This window comes from Pseudorca crassidens, chromosome 19 (assembly GCF_039906515.1).
Source record: "Pseudorca crassidens isolate mPseCra1 chromosome 19, mPseCra1.hap1, whole genome shotgun sequence".
NCBI lineage: Eukaryota > Metazoa > Chordata > Mammalia > Artiodactyla > Delphinidae > Pseudorca > Pseudorca crassidens.
Genome location: NC_090314.1, coordinates 12,477,436 through 12,494,207, shown reverse-complemented (window position 1 = coordinate 12,494,207; position 16,772 = coordinate 12,477,436). Strand labels below are relative to the sequence as shown.

The 16,772-nt window shown below is 55.1% G+C and overlaps 2 protein-coding genes across 9 annotated transcripts in view; one reads left to right on the top strand and one right to left on the bottom strand.

Moving 5' to 3' along the window:
* The window catches only part of KIF1C (kinesin family member 1C), a 22,185-nt gene extending 12,455 nt beyond the window's left edge, over nt 1-9,730 (bottom strand). For 2 of the 4 annotated variants that reach the window (XM_067716911.1, XM_067716915.1), the window contains exons 1-16: nt 9,521-9,660; nt 7,710-7,830; nt 7,313-7,445; nt 6,827-6,903; nt 6,308-6,487; nt 5,616-5,681; nt 4,703-4,881; nt 4,504-4,615; nt 3,975-4,052; nt 3,760-3,825; nt 3,593-3,668; nt 3,016-3,094; nt 2,667-2,812; nt 1,514-1,683; nt 1,324-1,403; nt 1,120-1,195 (exon numbers count right to left, since the gene is read on the bottom strand). In XM_067716911.1, the coding sequence (XP_067573012.1) occupies nt 1,120-1,195; nt 1,324-1,403; nt 1,514-1,683; nt 2,667-2,812; nt 3,016-3,094; nt 3,593-3,668; nt 3,760-3,825; nt 3,975-4,052; nt 4,504-4,615; nt 4,703-4,881; nt 5,616-5,681; nt 6,308-6,487; nt 6,827-6,903; nt 7,313-7,418 (1,491 nt within the window). In that variant the 5' untranslated portion in view covers nt 7,419-7,445; nt 7,710-7,830; nt 9,521-9,660. Of the gene's footprint in view, nt 1-1,119; nt 1,196-1,323; nt 1,404-1,513; nt 1,684-2,666; nt 2,813-3,015; nt 3,095-3,592; nt 3,669-3,759; nt 3,826-3,974; nt 4,053-4,503; nt 4,616-4,702; nt 4,882-5,615; nt 5,682-6,307; nt 6,488-6,826; nt 6,904-7,312; nt 7,446-7,709; nt 7,831-9,256; nt 9,361-9,520 lie in introns of all 4 variants that reach the window. The other 2 variants (XM_067716912.1, XM_067716914.1) reach the window with 2 other exon arrangements.
* Nucleotides 8,979-16,691, top strand: INCA1 (inhibitor of CDK, cyclin A1 interacting protein 1). Of its 5 annotated transcripts, none has more exons than XM_067716964.1 (7): nt 8,979-9,141; nt 11,816-11,903; nt 14,522-14,635; nt 14,872-14,911; nt 15,189-15,382; nt 15,863-16,028; nt 16,264-16,691. In XM_067716964.1, the coding sequence occupies exons 1-7, from the start codon at nt 9,048-9,050 to the stop codon at nt 16,408-16,410; spliced, it is 843 nt and encodes a 280-aa protein (XP_067573065.1). In that variant the 5' UTR covers nt 8,979-9,047; the 3' UTR covers nt 16,411-16,691. The 5 variants fall into 5 exon arrangements, with proteins under 5 accessions (XP_067573065.1, XP_067573070.1, XP_067573066.1 ...); XM_067716969.1 differs by having other exon boundaries at nt 8,981-9,122; XM_067716965.1 differs by lacking the exon at nt 8,979-9,141 and adding an exon at nt 9,770-10,197.
* The last annotated feature ends 81 nt before the right edge of the window (nt 16,692-16,772 follow it).

Sequence of the window (16,772 nt, the reverse complement as noted above, 5' to 3'; positions counted from 1 at the left end):
GTCTCCTTCCAGTAACCCACTGCCTGGAAGAGGTGTATCTCACTTAGAGCCTGATCCTATGATGCTTCATACCACAGCCCTGACAGACGTGGCTGGCTCCATTCCAGGGCTGGGACTGGAAGTTCCTGCTTTGCCCAAACTGGCCTCTGCATCACCGTTTCACCAGTGTGCACCACTACAGCTGTGCTGGCCGTCGGAAGCCAGCGTCCACTCTGACTGGTTGGTCCCCGTGCTGTGCTGGTTGCTAAAGGTTTTGAATACCATTCCTGCCTCCAACTGAGCCTGATCACTCCTGCCCTGCTTCTTTCCTTCCTTCCTCTCCACAAAGCCTTACTGAGCGCTTACTACACAGCGGGCACGTGACAGGTGCTGGTGCGCCCCACTCGGCCGACAATACCCCACATTTGCTCGGCCCGATGTTCTCTCTGCTCCTCTCTACCACGCCCCCCGTCCATCTTTCAGGCTCCACTTTCCAAACCACCTTCTCCAGGAAACCAGTTTCCATACACCTCCAGGCCGCACTGACGCTTCCATCTTTAAGCCTCTCGCTGCGTTTACAAGCAACATCCTACAGGTTAGTACTTACTGTTCTATTCCTTTTACAGTCTTGTCTTCCCAAGTTATCCTTTCGAAACGTACTTTTTAGGGTTTTTTGCATTTGTTTGCTTGTTTTTGAATAGCTAACACATACACAAGTTACAAAATCCAAATGATACAGAAGTGTACACGGTGGACAAGTCGCTATCCCAACCAACCTGCAATCTCCCAGGGTCCTCTCCCTTCCCCCTGGGGTAACCACCGTAACCAGTTTCTTATGAATCCAGAGATACGTTCTAGGCGTGAACTCATACGCGCACGTGTGTGGGTGTCTATTTATAAATACCTAGATTCTAAGCAGCTCTTGAAATCCCCCTAAGGGCAGGGACCCTGGCATCCTGTGGTCCCTAGATGGAGGCAGAAGACAGGGACGGCCGGAGAACAGAGAGGGGAGGAGCAGGAGTGGGGACAGAGGTGATGGAGGGACAATTCAGAGACCTGAGATCAGAATTAAAACTCATGACCCTGCCACCCCAACCCTCTTCTTTCAGCATCCAGAGTCCCTGAGGCCTCCTCACTCACCTTCTTCGGAGAGAAGACGCCCACGGTTCCCCCATCTTCCCGGACAGCCACCCCCATCTCAGCCAGCAACGCTTCTCTGTAGGCAAAGGAGAGGCAGATATTGGTCTTGTCATCGGTACCCACGAACCCCTCCCCTGCAGGGCCTGACCTTCCCTCCCCACCTCACTCCTTCAAGGGCTCCAGCTGTCGGCCCCACCCTCACACCTCTCCATCCTCAAGGCCTCCGTCTTACGTAGCTTCTCCTCCCAGGTCTCATTCAGCTCAGCTATAATCTTCTCTGTCTCCTGGGGGCACAAGACGGGCAGGGGTCAGGACAGACTGGGACAAGCACCTCCCAGGGGGTGATTCCCAGCAGCCCCCAGAGCCCCACCCCTTGCCAGCTCCAGCTTCCCACCTGCAGTCTCTCCATGGCCTCCTCAGGCCCAATCTGGGGCTCGGCACTGGGGGAGAACGATGGCTCCAGCTCCCCGTTGTGTGCTGCGGGGGACGAGGGCGAAGCTGGGGCAGAGGGAGACGATACAGCTGGCAGAGCACCTCCGGGACTCCCCTCATCCACCTTCAGGCCTAGGAGGGAGAAGAAGGTAAAAGAAGGAGGCCAAGGAAAGATGGAACTGATCGGAAACAGAGAAGGTCTCACAGGGGACCAGCTTGGAAGGACTGCAGAAGACCCATGGTCCACCTCCACAAAGTAGGGAGCCCTCCTACTGCAGCCTTGACAAATGGACACCGAGTCTCTGCTTGTTCCCCTCCAGGGATGGAAAGCTCATTACTGAACAAGGTAGCCAGTTCCTTCCATTGCAGGATGACTTGTACCATCAGAAAGTTCTTAGCTGAGAACTTTTCTTAGCTGAAATCTGCCCCATGTTACATGTAGCTCTGTTTCTAGTTCTGCCCTCTGGGATGAAAAAGACTACACTGCTTTTTTCTTTTGTAAGACTACCCTTCAAATGTACAGAGGTGAACATCGTGTCTACCTTCTCTTCCCAAGAACCCTTATTCTCCCCACCGTGCCCCTTAGCACCCCAATTCCTCAATGGGATGGACCCCAAGACTGAATGCACAGTCCACACTGGACACAGCCAACACGGATCATAGACTATCTAATACAGATGCCATTTCACAGTAAGGAGACTGAGCCTTACGTTTCAGAAATTAGTCCACTGTTGACTATTATTAAGCTTACGGTCAATTTAATTCCCAATGTTTCACAAGAACTTCTGTCAAGGCAGGTGCCCAGCAGCCTATTCTTAATGACTTACTGTTCAAACCATAAACGCATGACTTGCCATTTACTCCTGCTCCTGTCGTTTCAGTAGTTCCAGGAGCCTGTCAAGGTCCCTCTGAATCCTGCCTGCCTCTCCCCAGGAGGATCAGTCCCTCCCAGCTCTGTAACACCTGAAGGCGTGACCTGTCCCCTCTCCACATCTGCATCTAAGTCAAGGGGCACTTGCTGGGCTTTCTGGGCAGTGGTCCCTCCCTGGTCCCAGGCCAGGGGCCAAGCAGCTGGGCCAAGGAGCCTCCCTGAGCTGACCCTCCCGGAGTCCCACCTCCCAGGGCAGAGGCGGAGAGCCCCTGGGCCATCAGCAGTTCGCGCAGCCGGGCCACCTCCTCCTGCAGCTCGCGGATCAGCCGGGCATTAGGGTCCTCGTTGATGATGGCATTGCAGCGAATCTGCTTGGTGCGGTCGGCGTACCTGGATGAGGAGGGAGGAGTGGGACCGGTGAGGCCTAGACACGGGTGACCTTGGTCTGCTGCCCGATTCCCTCTCCCTCCCAGGTTTCATCATAGTGCAGTAGAGCTGAGGGTCAACCCTATCTCATGGGGAGGGTCCTGAGCTACCAGCCGCTGAGCTCCTGGCACTTTTCGTGTCCCACCCCACCCCTACTAGAGCCCCACCTGAGGGTGCTAAGAGTCTCCTCGTAATTGATGTCCGCGGGGCTCAGGGCCGCAATCATTGCTGTGCGTGAATTCCCACCTATGAATGAAAGGAGGGGAAAGCTTGAGCTGGGCAGGGTCCTAAGAAAAGTCAGACTGGGTCACAGGGTCAGGGGGGCCTCATTGCTCAGGCAGGGGTCCAATAGGGTCACTGTCCAAGTTAGGGTAAAGCTAAGAGTTGTGGAGCTAATCGTGAAATCTGGTGGTCAGAGGAAGTGGGGGTGAGGTCAGGGAGACATCAGACATCTGTGGGACAATCAGCGATCAGTGGGCGGAGGATGAAGTCAAAGGCGGGTGTGAGGTCAGAGAGCAGTCGGGGGAGCCAAGTCAGTGAGGCCCTTGGCTCGGCAGGGAGCATGTGGCCTTGATCCCAGCATCAGGACACTTTCAAAGGATGCCCCTGGGGATCAGGGGGAAAGTCAACGGACCACTGGAGGATTTGAGGTTCCAGGGGTGTCAATGGGACTGGTATCCAAAGGGGGTTGGCAGGAATGGCGGCAGGGTCGCCATAGAGAGACAGAGAGGAGAAGCCCCTCACCCAGATTCTCCTTGAGCAGCCAGGTGAGCACAGAGTCCCTGTAAGGGATAAAATCCGACTTCCGCTTCTTTGATTGCTGAGGGACAGAAGGAGGAAGGGGGTTACGGTGGGCCACCCTCTTTGTCCGCTTTCCCAGAGCCCCGTCTCTTCCCACGCCCAGGTCTTACCATATCCGCAAGGGCCGAGATCACCTTCCCTAGAGTGGTCAGGGACTTATTGATGTTGGCGCCTTCCTGGCAAGAGGAACGTGGGGAATGAGGCCTTCTTCTCCCACTCCGATCCCCTTCCCCCACTCCCCCCACAGCCAGAGTCCCAGTTATGATTTGAGACCACTGAACACAGCCCCCAACACTGCCCTGTCCGACCCTCCCAAGCCCCTCACCTTCAGGCGCATGCCCCGGGCCCCTGAGGAGTCAGCCCGCTCACTGCCAGCAAGGTCCACCAAACTGATCTTACTGACCTGGGTCAGAGGAAAGAGACAGGAGGCGACTGGGTCAGTGCGGGGCAGGCATATCAAGGGAACACCCAGCAAGGGGACTAGGCAGTTGGCAAGGGATGGAGAAAGCCAGGAGTGGGGGACGGAAGGGGAATACATAAGATGACAGTGAGGGTTTGGTTAGTTGTCCTTTTCTTCATTTATTCAATCACAGATATTCACATGCCCACTGTGTGGCGGGACAAGGCACACAGTGGGCTCCAAGACCTGCCCCAAGGAGCCTAGCTAGAAGAACAAACATGCAAAAGGAGACTCTCCCACTGATCTGATAGGGGAAGCACGGGGGGCTGTGGAAGCTCAGAGGAGGCACTCAACCAAGCCTGGACAGGGAGGGAGGACGCAAGGCCCGCTGATCACATCTCTGTCTCTGTTACCAAGTGGGATGGGGTTGCAGCGGGTGGAGGGGGGGGCCTACTTTCTCTGAGTCCAGTCCAGTGAGCTGATCGTGGCAGCGCTGCGTGAAGACAATGGTGAAGACGGCGTGGGAACGGCTGCTGGTCTCATTCATGTTGGTGGCGGCCACAGTCCTGGTGGGGAGGGAATGGTCAGTGGGTCCGGCCCCTCATCTTCCTAACCCCGTCTGCCTTGCCCTCCGCCCCATCAGCCTGCCTCACCGCGCTTTATTTCCACAGTCCATGAGGTCAGCAATGTCTGCGTAAGAGGTCACAGCCAATTTAGACAGGTCCTGCACATAGGGACCCAGGATGGGGTGCTCTCGGACCCTCAGAGAGCCCCGACTCTTGGGGTTCAAGAGGTCTCGTACCCTCTCACAGTAGATCTCCATGTAGCTCACCTGAGTGGGAGAAGCAAATAAAAAGTAATAAAGGTGGGCTTCCCTGGTGGCGCAGTGGTTAAGAATCCGCCTGCCAATGCAGGGGACACGGGTTCGAGCCCTGGTCCAGGAAGATCCCACATGCCACAGAGCAACGAAGCCCGTGCGCCACAACTACTGAGCCTGCGCTCTGGAGCCCACGAGCCACAACTACTGAAGCCCGCGTGCCTAGAGCCCGAGCTCCTCAACAAGAGAAGCCACCGCAACGAGAAGCCCGTGCACCGCAACGAAGAATAGCTCCCGCTCGACGCAACTAGAGAAAGCCGCGCGCAGCAACAAAGACCCAATGCAGCCAAAGATAAATAATTAATACATAAATTTCTTAAAAAAGTAAAAAAGCTAACAACCACACCCAATGGGAAACTTAACCTGGACTCCACTGAATACAATACAGGTAACCTACGCTGAGTGTTTACTATGTGTCGCTAAGCATTTTACATGTGCAAGCTCACTGAGCCTTCCAACAACCCTAGGAAGGGGACCCCTGATCATTATCATTTCAGATAAAAACGCTCTGGAGCCGAGAGAGAAGTCGTTTGCCCAAAGCCACAGTTACTAACTGGTAAAGCCTAGAGCAGATCCCAGGCTGCCTGACTCCAGAGACTGCACTTGGTCTTAATCGCTCTGCTCACCTCCTCCCTACCCAGGGGACACTGTGGCTCCCCTCCCAGCCCCCTCCCAAGACCTGGGCTTACCTCCACAGAATAGGATAGCTGAGCACTCTGGTTCTTACTAACACGAGAGAAGAGGTCCTCACAGAGCTGGAGGGGGACACAGAGAAGCACAAAGATGCTGCTGTTCATGGCACACCTGTGGCGCCCAGCACCCAGGCCAGGCCAGGTCTCAAGTGACCCTGTTTAACCCTTACCACAGCCCCAAGGGAGGGATGGGATCATTCCCATTTTACAGATGGGAAAGCAACCTCTGAGAGGTTCACATTTGCCCAGGGTCAGAGGCTAGTATTCAGTGAGCCAAAACGCAAGCCCGGAGCCTGTATGCAAGGTCACTATGCTGCAGTCAGAGAGATTATGGTCAACTCTCAGTTATCCACAACTGGCTTTTCCTACAGTAAACACCTTGACTACGGTACACAAGCCTACATGGGAACTACACTCACAAGTAATTACGAGACAAGGTAAGACAGCAGCAAGTGGTAGAAACAAGGTTCAAACCCTGGGCGCTCTGCCGCCAAAGGTGTGGCTGTTCTCATTGAGCTTTCTTGGCCCTGATGTCCAGGTTGGAGCCAACCTCATCCCCCATCACCTTCCCTATTACTAACAACCAGAGAGCCAGGTCTCTGCTCCACAACGCTTAGAACCCAGCCTACTCCCCTAGGGGCAGCTGAAGAGGCTTCAGCCCTGGCCGCCCTGCCAGGCCCCGAGTGTACCTGGGGCACGATGCCCTGCTGCCCTGGCTCCTGCCGCCCCATCATGGTGTAGGATTTCCCAGCCCCCGTCTGCCCATAGGCAAAGATGCACACGTTGTAGCCTTCAAAGGCATGGAGCAGCATCTCTTCTCCAATATCCCGATACACCTGTTGCTGAGATGCAAACTGGGGGTCCTCGGCCTAGGTAAAAGGGGGGCAAGAAAGACAGCAGGAACCCTAGATGACTTTGTCCTTGGTATCTAGGTGCCCAAAGGTCTTGTGTGCCCCCACCTCGATCACGGTCCTAATCATCCCTGAGGATCCTATCTAGTCTCCTGCCAGCCCTAAATTATCCCAGGGATTCTGCCTCCCCCTTCCTGGTCCTAGTCACAAGTTCAGGGTCCTACCCACCCCCACCCAAGGGTCCTGGTCCTCCCAACCAATTCCCTGGAGGTCCTATTTCCCAGCAATGCTCCCTCCCCAGGACCTGAATCCCCCGTCCCTCTTTGCTTAGCTCTTCCCCCAACCTAACAACCTCACCGAAGTGTGTGACCAGTAGGAGTAATCGAAAGTGAAGCTTTTGGGGGCATCCTTGCTCTGTCTGGGATTGATGATGGCTGAGAAAGCAAAGGAACGAAGGCCAAGGTCAGGTACTCCCGACCGCTGCCCACTCCCCACAAGCCCTCAGAAGCCGGGCATCCCACTCCCCTCCTCTATCCTAGTTCATCTCTCCCCTTTAATACTCCCCACCCCCTCCAGCCACCAAAGCTAATTTTGGCTTCCCAGGACCCGCCCCCCTCCCGGCTGCCTCCCTGGATTGGGCAATGGAGGGCTCCAGGCCAACATTCCCCCTCCCAGGGACTGGGAGCACGGAAAGGCCAGCCTGTCCCAGCCTCCTTCCTTACAATTAGCACCTGCTCCGTGCCCAGCACAGCCCTCCTCCTGGTTCGGCCCGCCAGGACTGGCCCGTACAGTGGGCCCGGGCTGCCCTGCCTGTGCCCAGACGGGCCCCTGGGACTCACTCACAGGTGGTGCTGCCCTGCATGCTGACCACACACTTGGCATCCTGGCTGGTCTCACGGGCGTTGAAGGGCCGAACCCTCACTGCCACTTTCACCGAGGCGCCAGCCATGGGTCCAGATACTCCCACCCTCCTCAGCTGGAGGACACACATAGAAGAGAAGGTCAGAGCTGTTGGGAGGCAATGTTGGGAGGGGACCCAGACATTGCCTCCCAACTTCTCCGAGGAACCAGTCTCTCCACACCCCCTTCCCTGGCGACCCAGCCCCTCAAGGACCCAGTTTCTGTTTCCTTGGTCTTCCTCCCCAATGGCAGTCTCCTCAGGGACTCCCGGAGGTGTTCCTGCCTCTCTCCCCAGCCTTTTCCCAGCAGGCAGGGACCTGGGATGTCACCCCAGAGTTACCTGGCGTCCTGGCCCCAGACCAGGGGGGCTGTATCAGTTCTGGCTGCCACCGGCCCTCGTAGGAGGAGCCCCATCCTACACTGGGGGCCTGGCCACGCCAGCTGGGGCTGTAGGGGAAACCCTGGTTGTGGGGGAAGAGTGGTTAGGAGGCACCCGTGGCTCCAGAGGTGTGTCTGGGGTTCCAGGGTTGGAGGACAAGGGGTGGGGGGTAATGTTAGGAAAGGTGAGGATGGCTGTTCCTCTGGAGTGGTCGAACGCAATGTGAATCCAAGGGCAGAGACGGTGATATTTTTATTCCTCGTCACTCACAAGTGCACTGAACGTTCAGAGAGAGAAGAGAGAAAGAGGCTGGACAGAGAGCAATTCAGAGAGAGGGACACATGGGCAGAGACACTGAGGGTGGTGGGAAGCGGGGAGAGGAGAGGCAGAAAGTCCCCAACACCAAGAAAATGAGAGAGACAAGAAGACTGAGGTCATGCTACGAAGAAACGTAAGGGGACACACAGAGGACAGCAAACACAGAAATGTTAAAACAGGTAGGGGAAAAGCATAAATTGGAAGCCCAGAAGAGAAACAAGATCCAAGAAAATCCCAAACATAAGACCTGCCCTAAAATTCCCCCACAGGGTCAGCCAGGGAGAAGTAGAAACCAGCTCCCACCTAGGGTCCATAACCTCCACACAGAGGGAGAGACTGCTGATGGGCAAAATCCAATGGCTGGAGGTACAGCCCAGAACTGGGATCCACAGGGCCTGCCTATAAGCCCCAAATCCCTTGACCAGCCCCCAGCACTTCCTCCTTAGGATCCAGGACAATGGGCAGGAGAGGGTGGGGTCATCCTGTAACCATCCTACCAACCACCAGGGTCCTCTGTTGGAGGATCCAGAATACCTGTGTTTATGGGAAGGGAGGCTAGCAGTAGGGTCCCCCTGAAGAAGGAGAGAAGGGAGAGGAAGCAGGCAGGTCCCAGCTCCAGCCTGGGGCTAATGCTATGGCATCCACTGCCCTGGGGAAAGTGCCAGTCTGGAGCCCAGGAATGTGGGTGACCCGGTGCCCACACCCTGGGAGGAGAGGCTGAGCAGCCCACACCCACGGACAACAGGGTGGGAGGGTTGTGAAGAGAGATCAGAGGTGTTGAGCCTCCTTCTGTGGCCCCAAAGGGCCTCAAACCCCTGTCCTGCTGGGCCTCACCACACCAGCCTTTCTGGCCAGGGCATGGGAGGGGTGAGAGGGCTGGTCTGTCCCAGGACAGGAAGGGAGTAGCTGAAACCACAGAGGCTGTCTCAGGAAGAACAGCCCTGACCCCCAGACCCTGATCAGGGGAGGGAAAGGACACTGATGGAGACACGCAATCGTAACGCCGTTATGGCTAACGGGGCAGGGAATGAGATGGCACCGCTGGTGGATGGCGGGGTAATGGGCCAGGAGAGAGGTACAGGGGTCGGCTGGTGCAGCGTAATGGGTCAGTGGGGTACAGACAGTAGCCGCGGCTGGGGTGAGGCCGAGCGACCCGAAAGGGGGCCTAGGGCCACCTGCACCTTGCTCACCCAGAAGTTTTCACACAGGCCCCCGTCCCGGCCTTTCTGGGCGGCCATGCGGACAGTGTCCTCCGGTCCAACCAACCGACGGCCGCCCCGGGCCTGGCACCTCTCTGCGCCTCCGCGGGACAAATAGCACATGATCCCGGCTCCCGCGGCCAGCCGGCCCCCGCCGGGTGGTGCAAACCGGGACCCCGGCTCCCCGCCCCCCAGCCCGGCACATTCCTCCGCGGGCGTCCCCTCCCTCACCCCCCCCTCTCCCACAGCTCTCACCTCGTCGCGGCGGGGCTCCCGGAGCGGCTGGGCAGAGTGCAAAGGGACAAACTTCCCGTGAAGCGTGAGGCGGGAGCGGGGGCAATCCGGGGCCGCTTCGGGGCTGCCCCCGCCCCTCGCCGGGTCCCCGGGCGGCGGGCGGCGGACTCGCGCCCCGGGGGCGGCAGCAGTAGCGGCGCCAGCGGCCGGCGCCCGCCCGGGCAGCACGAGCTGGGGCGGGAGCGAGGGGCGGGGGACCGGCGGACGCGCGCGCGCGGTTGGGCGGGCGGGCGCGCGCCGTCCCGAGAAGGGCTAGGCAGCGACCCGGACAGCTGTTAAAGGGGCAATGTCCCCAGAACTGCGGGGCCCACCGGGCGGAGACGGGGTAACCGAGCTGCGGACACGGGAGGGCGAGCAGGACGCAGGCACTCGGGAGGGTGACCAGCGCCCAGAAAGCCGGGGAGAGTTGAGGCCGACCCCGGTAGGAGACCCAGGGCCCGGACCCGCGCACGTCGCCGCCGTCGGAGGCGCGCTTAGGGGGCGGACCCGCGCGCAGGGCCCCGCCCAGGAGGTGGCTCGGCGCAGGCCCCGCCCCAGGCGCGCGGTGCCGGCCGGCTCCGCCCTCGGCTCCCGACGCTGCCTCGCTCCTCCTCAGGGCCCGGCGTAGAGTTCTAGAACTGGCCGCGCAGCTGCCTCAGGTACCGTGGCCAAATGTAGTCGGCGGCGGCACGGCCACCCGGGCGCTGGGTCCTTGCCTGGCTCTCACGTTCGGCAGACCCCGCAGGCCCGGGTCGTCCCCTCAGACTTGGGTGCCTTCTCAGGCCCAGGCCACCCCTGCCTACCCAGCCTGGCCCCCCATGGTCCTCAGGCAGTCCTTCAGGCGCGGGCGCACCACCTGGGGGCCACATCGACTCCTCAGGGCCCCAATTGTGCCTTCGGGCTTAGCTGTTCCCCACGCCCCAGTCTACCTACCAAGGGTCCCCTGAGCCCGCTAAGGCCTGGCCTTCCCTCCAGGCAGGGACCCACCCCCCCAAGACTCCCAGGCTCTGGCCAACTCCTCAGACCAGCCGGACCCCTCAGGTCCTCAGCTGCCTCGTCAGGCTCCGGTTGCCCTCACAGCCTTGGCTGCCCCCGGGCCAACTGTCCAGTCCTCTGTCTAGCTTCCTTAGGCCCATTCTCCTCATAGATCTGGGTCACCCACCTAGACCCAATGACCTGAGGTCTGAATGCCCCTCAGCTTCCACCTGCCCTCTAGTCCAGCTTCCCCTGCTCTGGCCCAAGACATCCAATGTAGACCCCATCTGCCCTTTCAGCCAGATTTTAACTACGGCATTTGCCACCTCAGCTCTAAATACTCCTCTCTCCATTCTTCACTTCGCCTAACTCCTTTCTCAGCCCATCCTTAGTTGCCTTTGGATAAATACTTATTCACCTGCAACAGTTTCCAATTTTCTGACATTTATGCTGCCTACAGTCACTCTTCTAACTCATCTAACATTCTTACCTGCCTTTTCTGCCAACCCCCCACTGGCTGTCAGGTCACCTTTGGCTGTCCCGAATTCTGGCTCTGTATAACTGACCTCTCTGCTCACCTTCTTCACCTGTGGACATTCCCCACTGCCTCCTCCTTCCTTGTCACCAACTGACCACTCTGTCCACACTTACCTTTTTTTTTTTTTTTTTTTGCGGTACGCGGGCCTCTCACTGTCGTGGCCTCTCCCGTTGCGGAGCACAGGCTCCGGACGCGCAGGCTCAGCAGCCATGGCTCACGGGCCCAGCCGCTCCGCGGCACGTGGGATCCTCCCGGACCGGGGCACGAACCCGCGTCCCCTGCATCGGCAGGCGGACTCTCAACCACTGCGCCACCAGGGAAGCCCCACACTTACCTTTTATTAACCCCTCATACCTGGTTTATTTACCAACTCTGAATTCTCTGACCCCAGCCACCAGTTCTGTACCAACTATCCCCAAATGCCTCTGCCCTATCTAGTCCACCCGTCACCCTTTTTCGTTTCATTATCCCATGTTGCCAGTTAATTCACTCCACTGCCATTTGTAAATTTCACTTACTCTGTATGTTTGGCTTCACAACATTTATTTTTCTCTTTTCTCTTTTACCACATCCACATTTCCTGTGTCTGCCATCTTGAAATTGTATGTTCAGCTAATAGAAATGTTCGGTACTTGAAATACCTTTTCAGCTCTCTTTCTTCTTTTCTGGGCCCATACATCTTCTTTCCAATCTCTAGACCTGCTACAGGTTCATTCCTACAGCCATTACATGAGTGAATGATTCATTTTCCATTATCCCCTCAGCACCAATGAGGAGACTCAGTCCAGCCACCCAGCCCAGTCCAGTCATGCAAGCGCAGGAGGATGGAGAAAACCTTATCCCGTTTGTCAAGTGAGCCCTCTCCACCCAGTGGGGAGGAGGGAAGATTGCATGCCTGGGTTCTTCCCTAAGAGGAGTAGGAAATAAGGAACAAGACGCTCAGTGCCTGGTCTCAGGGGATTGGTGATTTATTAATTTATTCGGCAAATTGCTTTTGAACACTACAATGTTCTAGGCACTGTATATTAGTCATTGAGAATTCAGCAATTAGAACATAGGGGTCCTGCTCATAGAGCTTACCTTCTAGGGGGAGGAGATAGAAAGTGCATACAAATAAATATAATTTCAAATAGTAATAAGTACACGAGGAAAATAAAATAGACGTACAACATAATGTAAAACAGACTGTCTTGGAGACACAAGTTTATATAGGGTGATTGTGGAAGAGGAGGAGGAAGTGAGTTTGAATTGAGATCTGAAAAATGAGAAGGAGCCAGTCTGATAAGAACCAGGAAGCAAAAGTAGGAATAGTAGGTTTAAAAAAAAAAGCCCAAGAAAGAAATTAGCTTGCTGTCTTCTAGGACCAGGAAGCAGATTAGCGTAACTGAAACTTAGTGATTAAGGGAAAAGTGGAGTAAAGTCAGACAGGCAGAGGCCAGATCATATAGGATCTATAGGATCTTATAGGCCATTGAAAAGAGTTTGAATTTTATTCTAAGGACAGTAGAAAGGTTCTAAGTAAGGAAATGACATAAGCAGACCTTTTATTTTCTTCAACTTTTTTATTATGGAAAATTTCGAACAACTGCAGAAGTAGAGAAAATAGTAATCATGAACCTGGAGTATGCTTTTTAGTCAGGTGCAGTAAGTATCATTACATAGATAATCTTTTTATTGATACACCCATTCAGCCTTCTGCTACTCAGACTATATTGAAGCAAATCTTAAACCATATATCATTTCACATAAGCATTTTTAAAAGATTATTCTTGGGACTTTCCTGGTGCTGCAGTGGGTAAGACTCCGTGCTCCCAATGCAGGGGGCCCGGTTTCGATCCCTGGTGGGGGAACTAGATGCTGCATGCATGCCGCAACTAAAGATCCCACATGCTGCAACTAAGATCTTGTGCAGCCAATATAAATAAATTTAAAAGAAAAGATTATTCTGTGCAGAATAGATTATTGAGGGATTCAGATGGAAGCAGGGAATGGAGGAGGAGGCTATCTCTGTAGTCCAGAGAGGGGAAGATAAGCTGGAATATGATGGTGGGAATGGAAATAGTGAGGAGTAGTCAAATTTAAGTGTATTTTATGGGGGAATTCCTGGGCAGTCCAGTGGTTAGGACTCCGTGCTTTCACTGCCAAGGGCCTGGGTTTGATCCCTGGTTGGGGAACTGAGATCCCACAAGCCGTGTGGAGCAGCCAAAAGAAAAAATGATTTTTTTCTTTTTTTTTAGTGTATTTTAGATGTAGAACTCACAGAACTTGCTGATAGATTGGATATCGGAGGTGAGGGAAGTAAGGCATACCAGATTTTTGGCTCTAGCAACTGGGCATTTGGGGTGCTTTTCAGCGAGATGGGGAAGGCTAGGGAGGAGATGTTGAGTGGACAGTTGAACCTGCAAGTCTGGAGTCTAGGGGAGGAGCCAGAGCAAGGAATGCAGATTTGGGAGTTGTCAGCACATTGGTGGTTTAAAATCATGGCCTGAAACAACAAGGTCCTACTGTGTAGCACAGAGAACTATATTCAATATCCTGTGATAAACCATAATGGAAAAGAATATTTAAAAAAGAGAATGTGTATAACTGAGTCACTTTGCTGTGCAGCAGAGATTGGCACAGCATTGTAAATCAATTATACTTCAATTAAAAAAGATGATAATAGGGCTTCCCTGGTGGCGCAGTGGTTGAGAGTCCGCCTGCCGATGCAGGGGATGCGGGTTCATGCCCCTGTCCGGGAAGATCCCACATGCCGCGGCGCGGCTGGGCCCGTGAGCCATGGCCGCTGAGCCTGCGCGTCCGGAGCCTGTGCTCCGCAACGGGAGAGGCCACAACAGAGAGAGGCCCGCGTACCGAAAAAAAAAAAGATAATAAAGTCATGGCCTGGGTGAGATCACCTAAGGAGGAATGGAGATAAAGAAGATAAAGTGCCGAGGACGAAGCCCTAGGACACTCTTCTAGAGAGCAGGAGAGCAGACATCAGTCAGTCTGGGGGCTTTAGGAGTGATGAGAACTGTTCTCAAACAGCTTTGCACACCCCTCCCTACCTAAAGGATATTAGTATTTCTGAGATGGGGAGATAAAGCAGGGATGAACAGAGGCCCTGCTCTCCTGGATACTTGCATTGACTAAAAGGAACCTGTCGCATCACTTATGTAGTCGGGGCCTTCGTCTTTGACAGCCCTGCTTGCTCAATATGATGTTCCCTGGTTGTGAGGTGTACTTATTTGAGATTCAGTGAGATCTGAAGCTCAAACAGTTGCTAATCTCCATGCTCACTCCAGCTCCAATCTCCTTTCAAATCAAAGGCCTCACCACCTTCCTCAGCTAAAATGGATAAGGGAGGACAAGGCCTGAGGGAGCCTGGGCAGCTGTATGGTCCCGTAGTAAGATAAGACTCCTAAATTCCTGGAGTGAGTAGATGCTGTAAGGGAAGAGCCAGACCTGAGCCTACCTTGTCCTCACCTCAGGTGTTCCAGGGTGGTCAGCCGATCTCCACCACCCAGCTTGCCTTCCCAGAGCCTCAGACTGACGCCCCAGCGCTATGGAGACACCTTCTGGGAGAACCTTAGTCAAAGGCCCAGGTGGGTAGAAATGGAGAAAATGGGGATTAACTGGAGGTAGGGAGGGGAAGCTCTACAATTTTAAACTACCATAAAGCCTTATGGTAGCAATAAGCTTTAGTCTGGGGATAATTGCCCCACCAGCTGATGGACATTTTAGCTCCTAATGCCAAATAGGTGGTTGGGAGAGGTTGTTAGAGAAACAGTATGGATGGGGGTGTTCTCTCTGTACTTAGCCCCCTTTTTGTGCTTCACAGCCCCACCTGGATGGAGGAACAGTACATCCCACCCCTGCTGGTATGACAAACTTTCTGCCCTTTGACACCTCTCGGTTAAAGTTGCACCCACTGCTATCCTAGCCCCAGCTCTCCTTATTACCCCTTCCCTCTGGTGTCCCCCAGCCAGTGCACTGACCAGGCCCTCCTTCCTATGAATCAGTCATCCGGTTTTCCAGATCACAACTATGTTTTTGTGATCTGGGCTTCCCAAGACCCCTGACTCCCTATTTCAGTCCCAGCTCCCCTAAGAGACTCAGTTCTGCCTTCTAGCTCCTTTTCCCCATTCTCTGGCACAGAGAGCCACTGGTTGCTCCCAGCCTGGCCTGTACCCCCCTGAGGGGCTCCCACCCCCTGAGGTGCTCTGCAGAAGAAAGAGAAGGAGGCCATATTTGGCGGGAATGCAGCAAGGATCTGGGGGCATCCCAGCCCGGGTAAGGGCTGTCACTTATCACCTGGAGGATCTAAGGAGGCGACACAGAATCATCAATGAGTAAGGAGAGACATTTGGGCTCTGGGAGCCAAACAGGGTATGGGGACAGGACGGTTTGAACTAAAGAAGAGGTGGAGAGCTTTGAAGGAATTGGAGGTTGTTTGGGAATTTTGTGGAGGTTGTTTGTGCCACGGTCTTGGTGAGATCGAAGCAAAATTTCTATAATATGGGAAGGAGGAGGGAACTAAGGGATGGGGGATGAGCCACATGAGCCGAAAGGAGTGGAAACCAGGTCACTGAAGACAGGAAAGCACTCCATACAACTGGACGATAGTGCAGAGCTAGAGGTCACCTCTTGAGCCCCTGAACTGAAAATACTTCAGTCTGAGGGGAGCAGAAAGTTGGGAGTGGAGAGTTGGAAGTCAGATGACAACACTCCTGGGTCCCAGCAGGAAGTATTTCAGGGCAGGAAGGTGAAGAATGGAGAGACAGGAAGCCTGGCCTCCAGGCACCTCTTTCCTAAGTCTTAAGTCTCCACAGACTGAAGAAGGCCCAGTGGGGCAGCTCTAGGGCTCCGTCTGAGCCCCTGGTGCTTGACGACGACAGCTGTGGACTCCCCAACTCCACCGAACACCCTGGTCTGGAAGAGGAGAGGGCAAACTCTCCACGGGAAGAGGAGCACTTCCTCGCTCCTGGCAGGGCCCAGGTATGGTTGAACAGGAACTTGGTGGGGCGGTGGAGGGTGATGCGGATGCCTGGTCTTGCATGGAGAGACAGCGGGAGCCAAGAGGCACGTTGGATAGCTGGATTTGAGAGGAACAAAAATAAAGTAGACGAGAGCCAGAGACTTGGGAGTGCCTGGGTTTGGGGACTAGGAAATCTGGAGAGAGACCTATTTTCTGATTCTTCCTTTTTTTCCCTTCAATTTCTCATCCTTACAGCTGCTTTGGTCTCCCTGGAGTCCCCTGGGTCAGGAGGGGTCTTGTCTCTCCGGACGGCCGAGCTCTCTGGGCTCCTTCAGCACGGCCACAGCCAGTAGGGACCCCCTTTACAATCCCTGGGGGGTGGAGTGGCAGTCTGAGGAGTAAGGAGAAACCGCCCACGCCCAAGATGCTAGCGTGCTCCAGGACCCACGACTAGTTCTGGGCGCTGGAATCTCCAGCATTTCTGACATCAAGGCATTCCCCCTTTCCCTGACCTTTCTCACTTTCCTCTCCCATCCTCTGAACTAGGCACGAACAGGGCTCCCTTGGCCTCCCATCTCTACCCGCCCGTCTCACAGGAGCTCCCCAAGGCCTGTCGTCCCGCAGGCCGGCTCCCTGCCACTGTGTTCTCTTTTTGTTCTGTTATTAAAAAGCAAGCATGTTGAGCCCGGAGTTGTCTTTCTCTCCGCGAAGTAGTGATGGAGAGGCTCGTGGGGCGGGAGGGCTCCTTTCACCTTCGTGAGGAC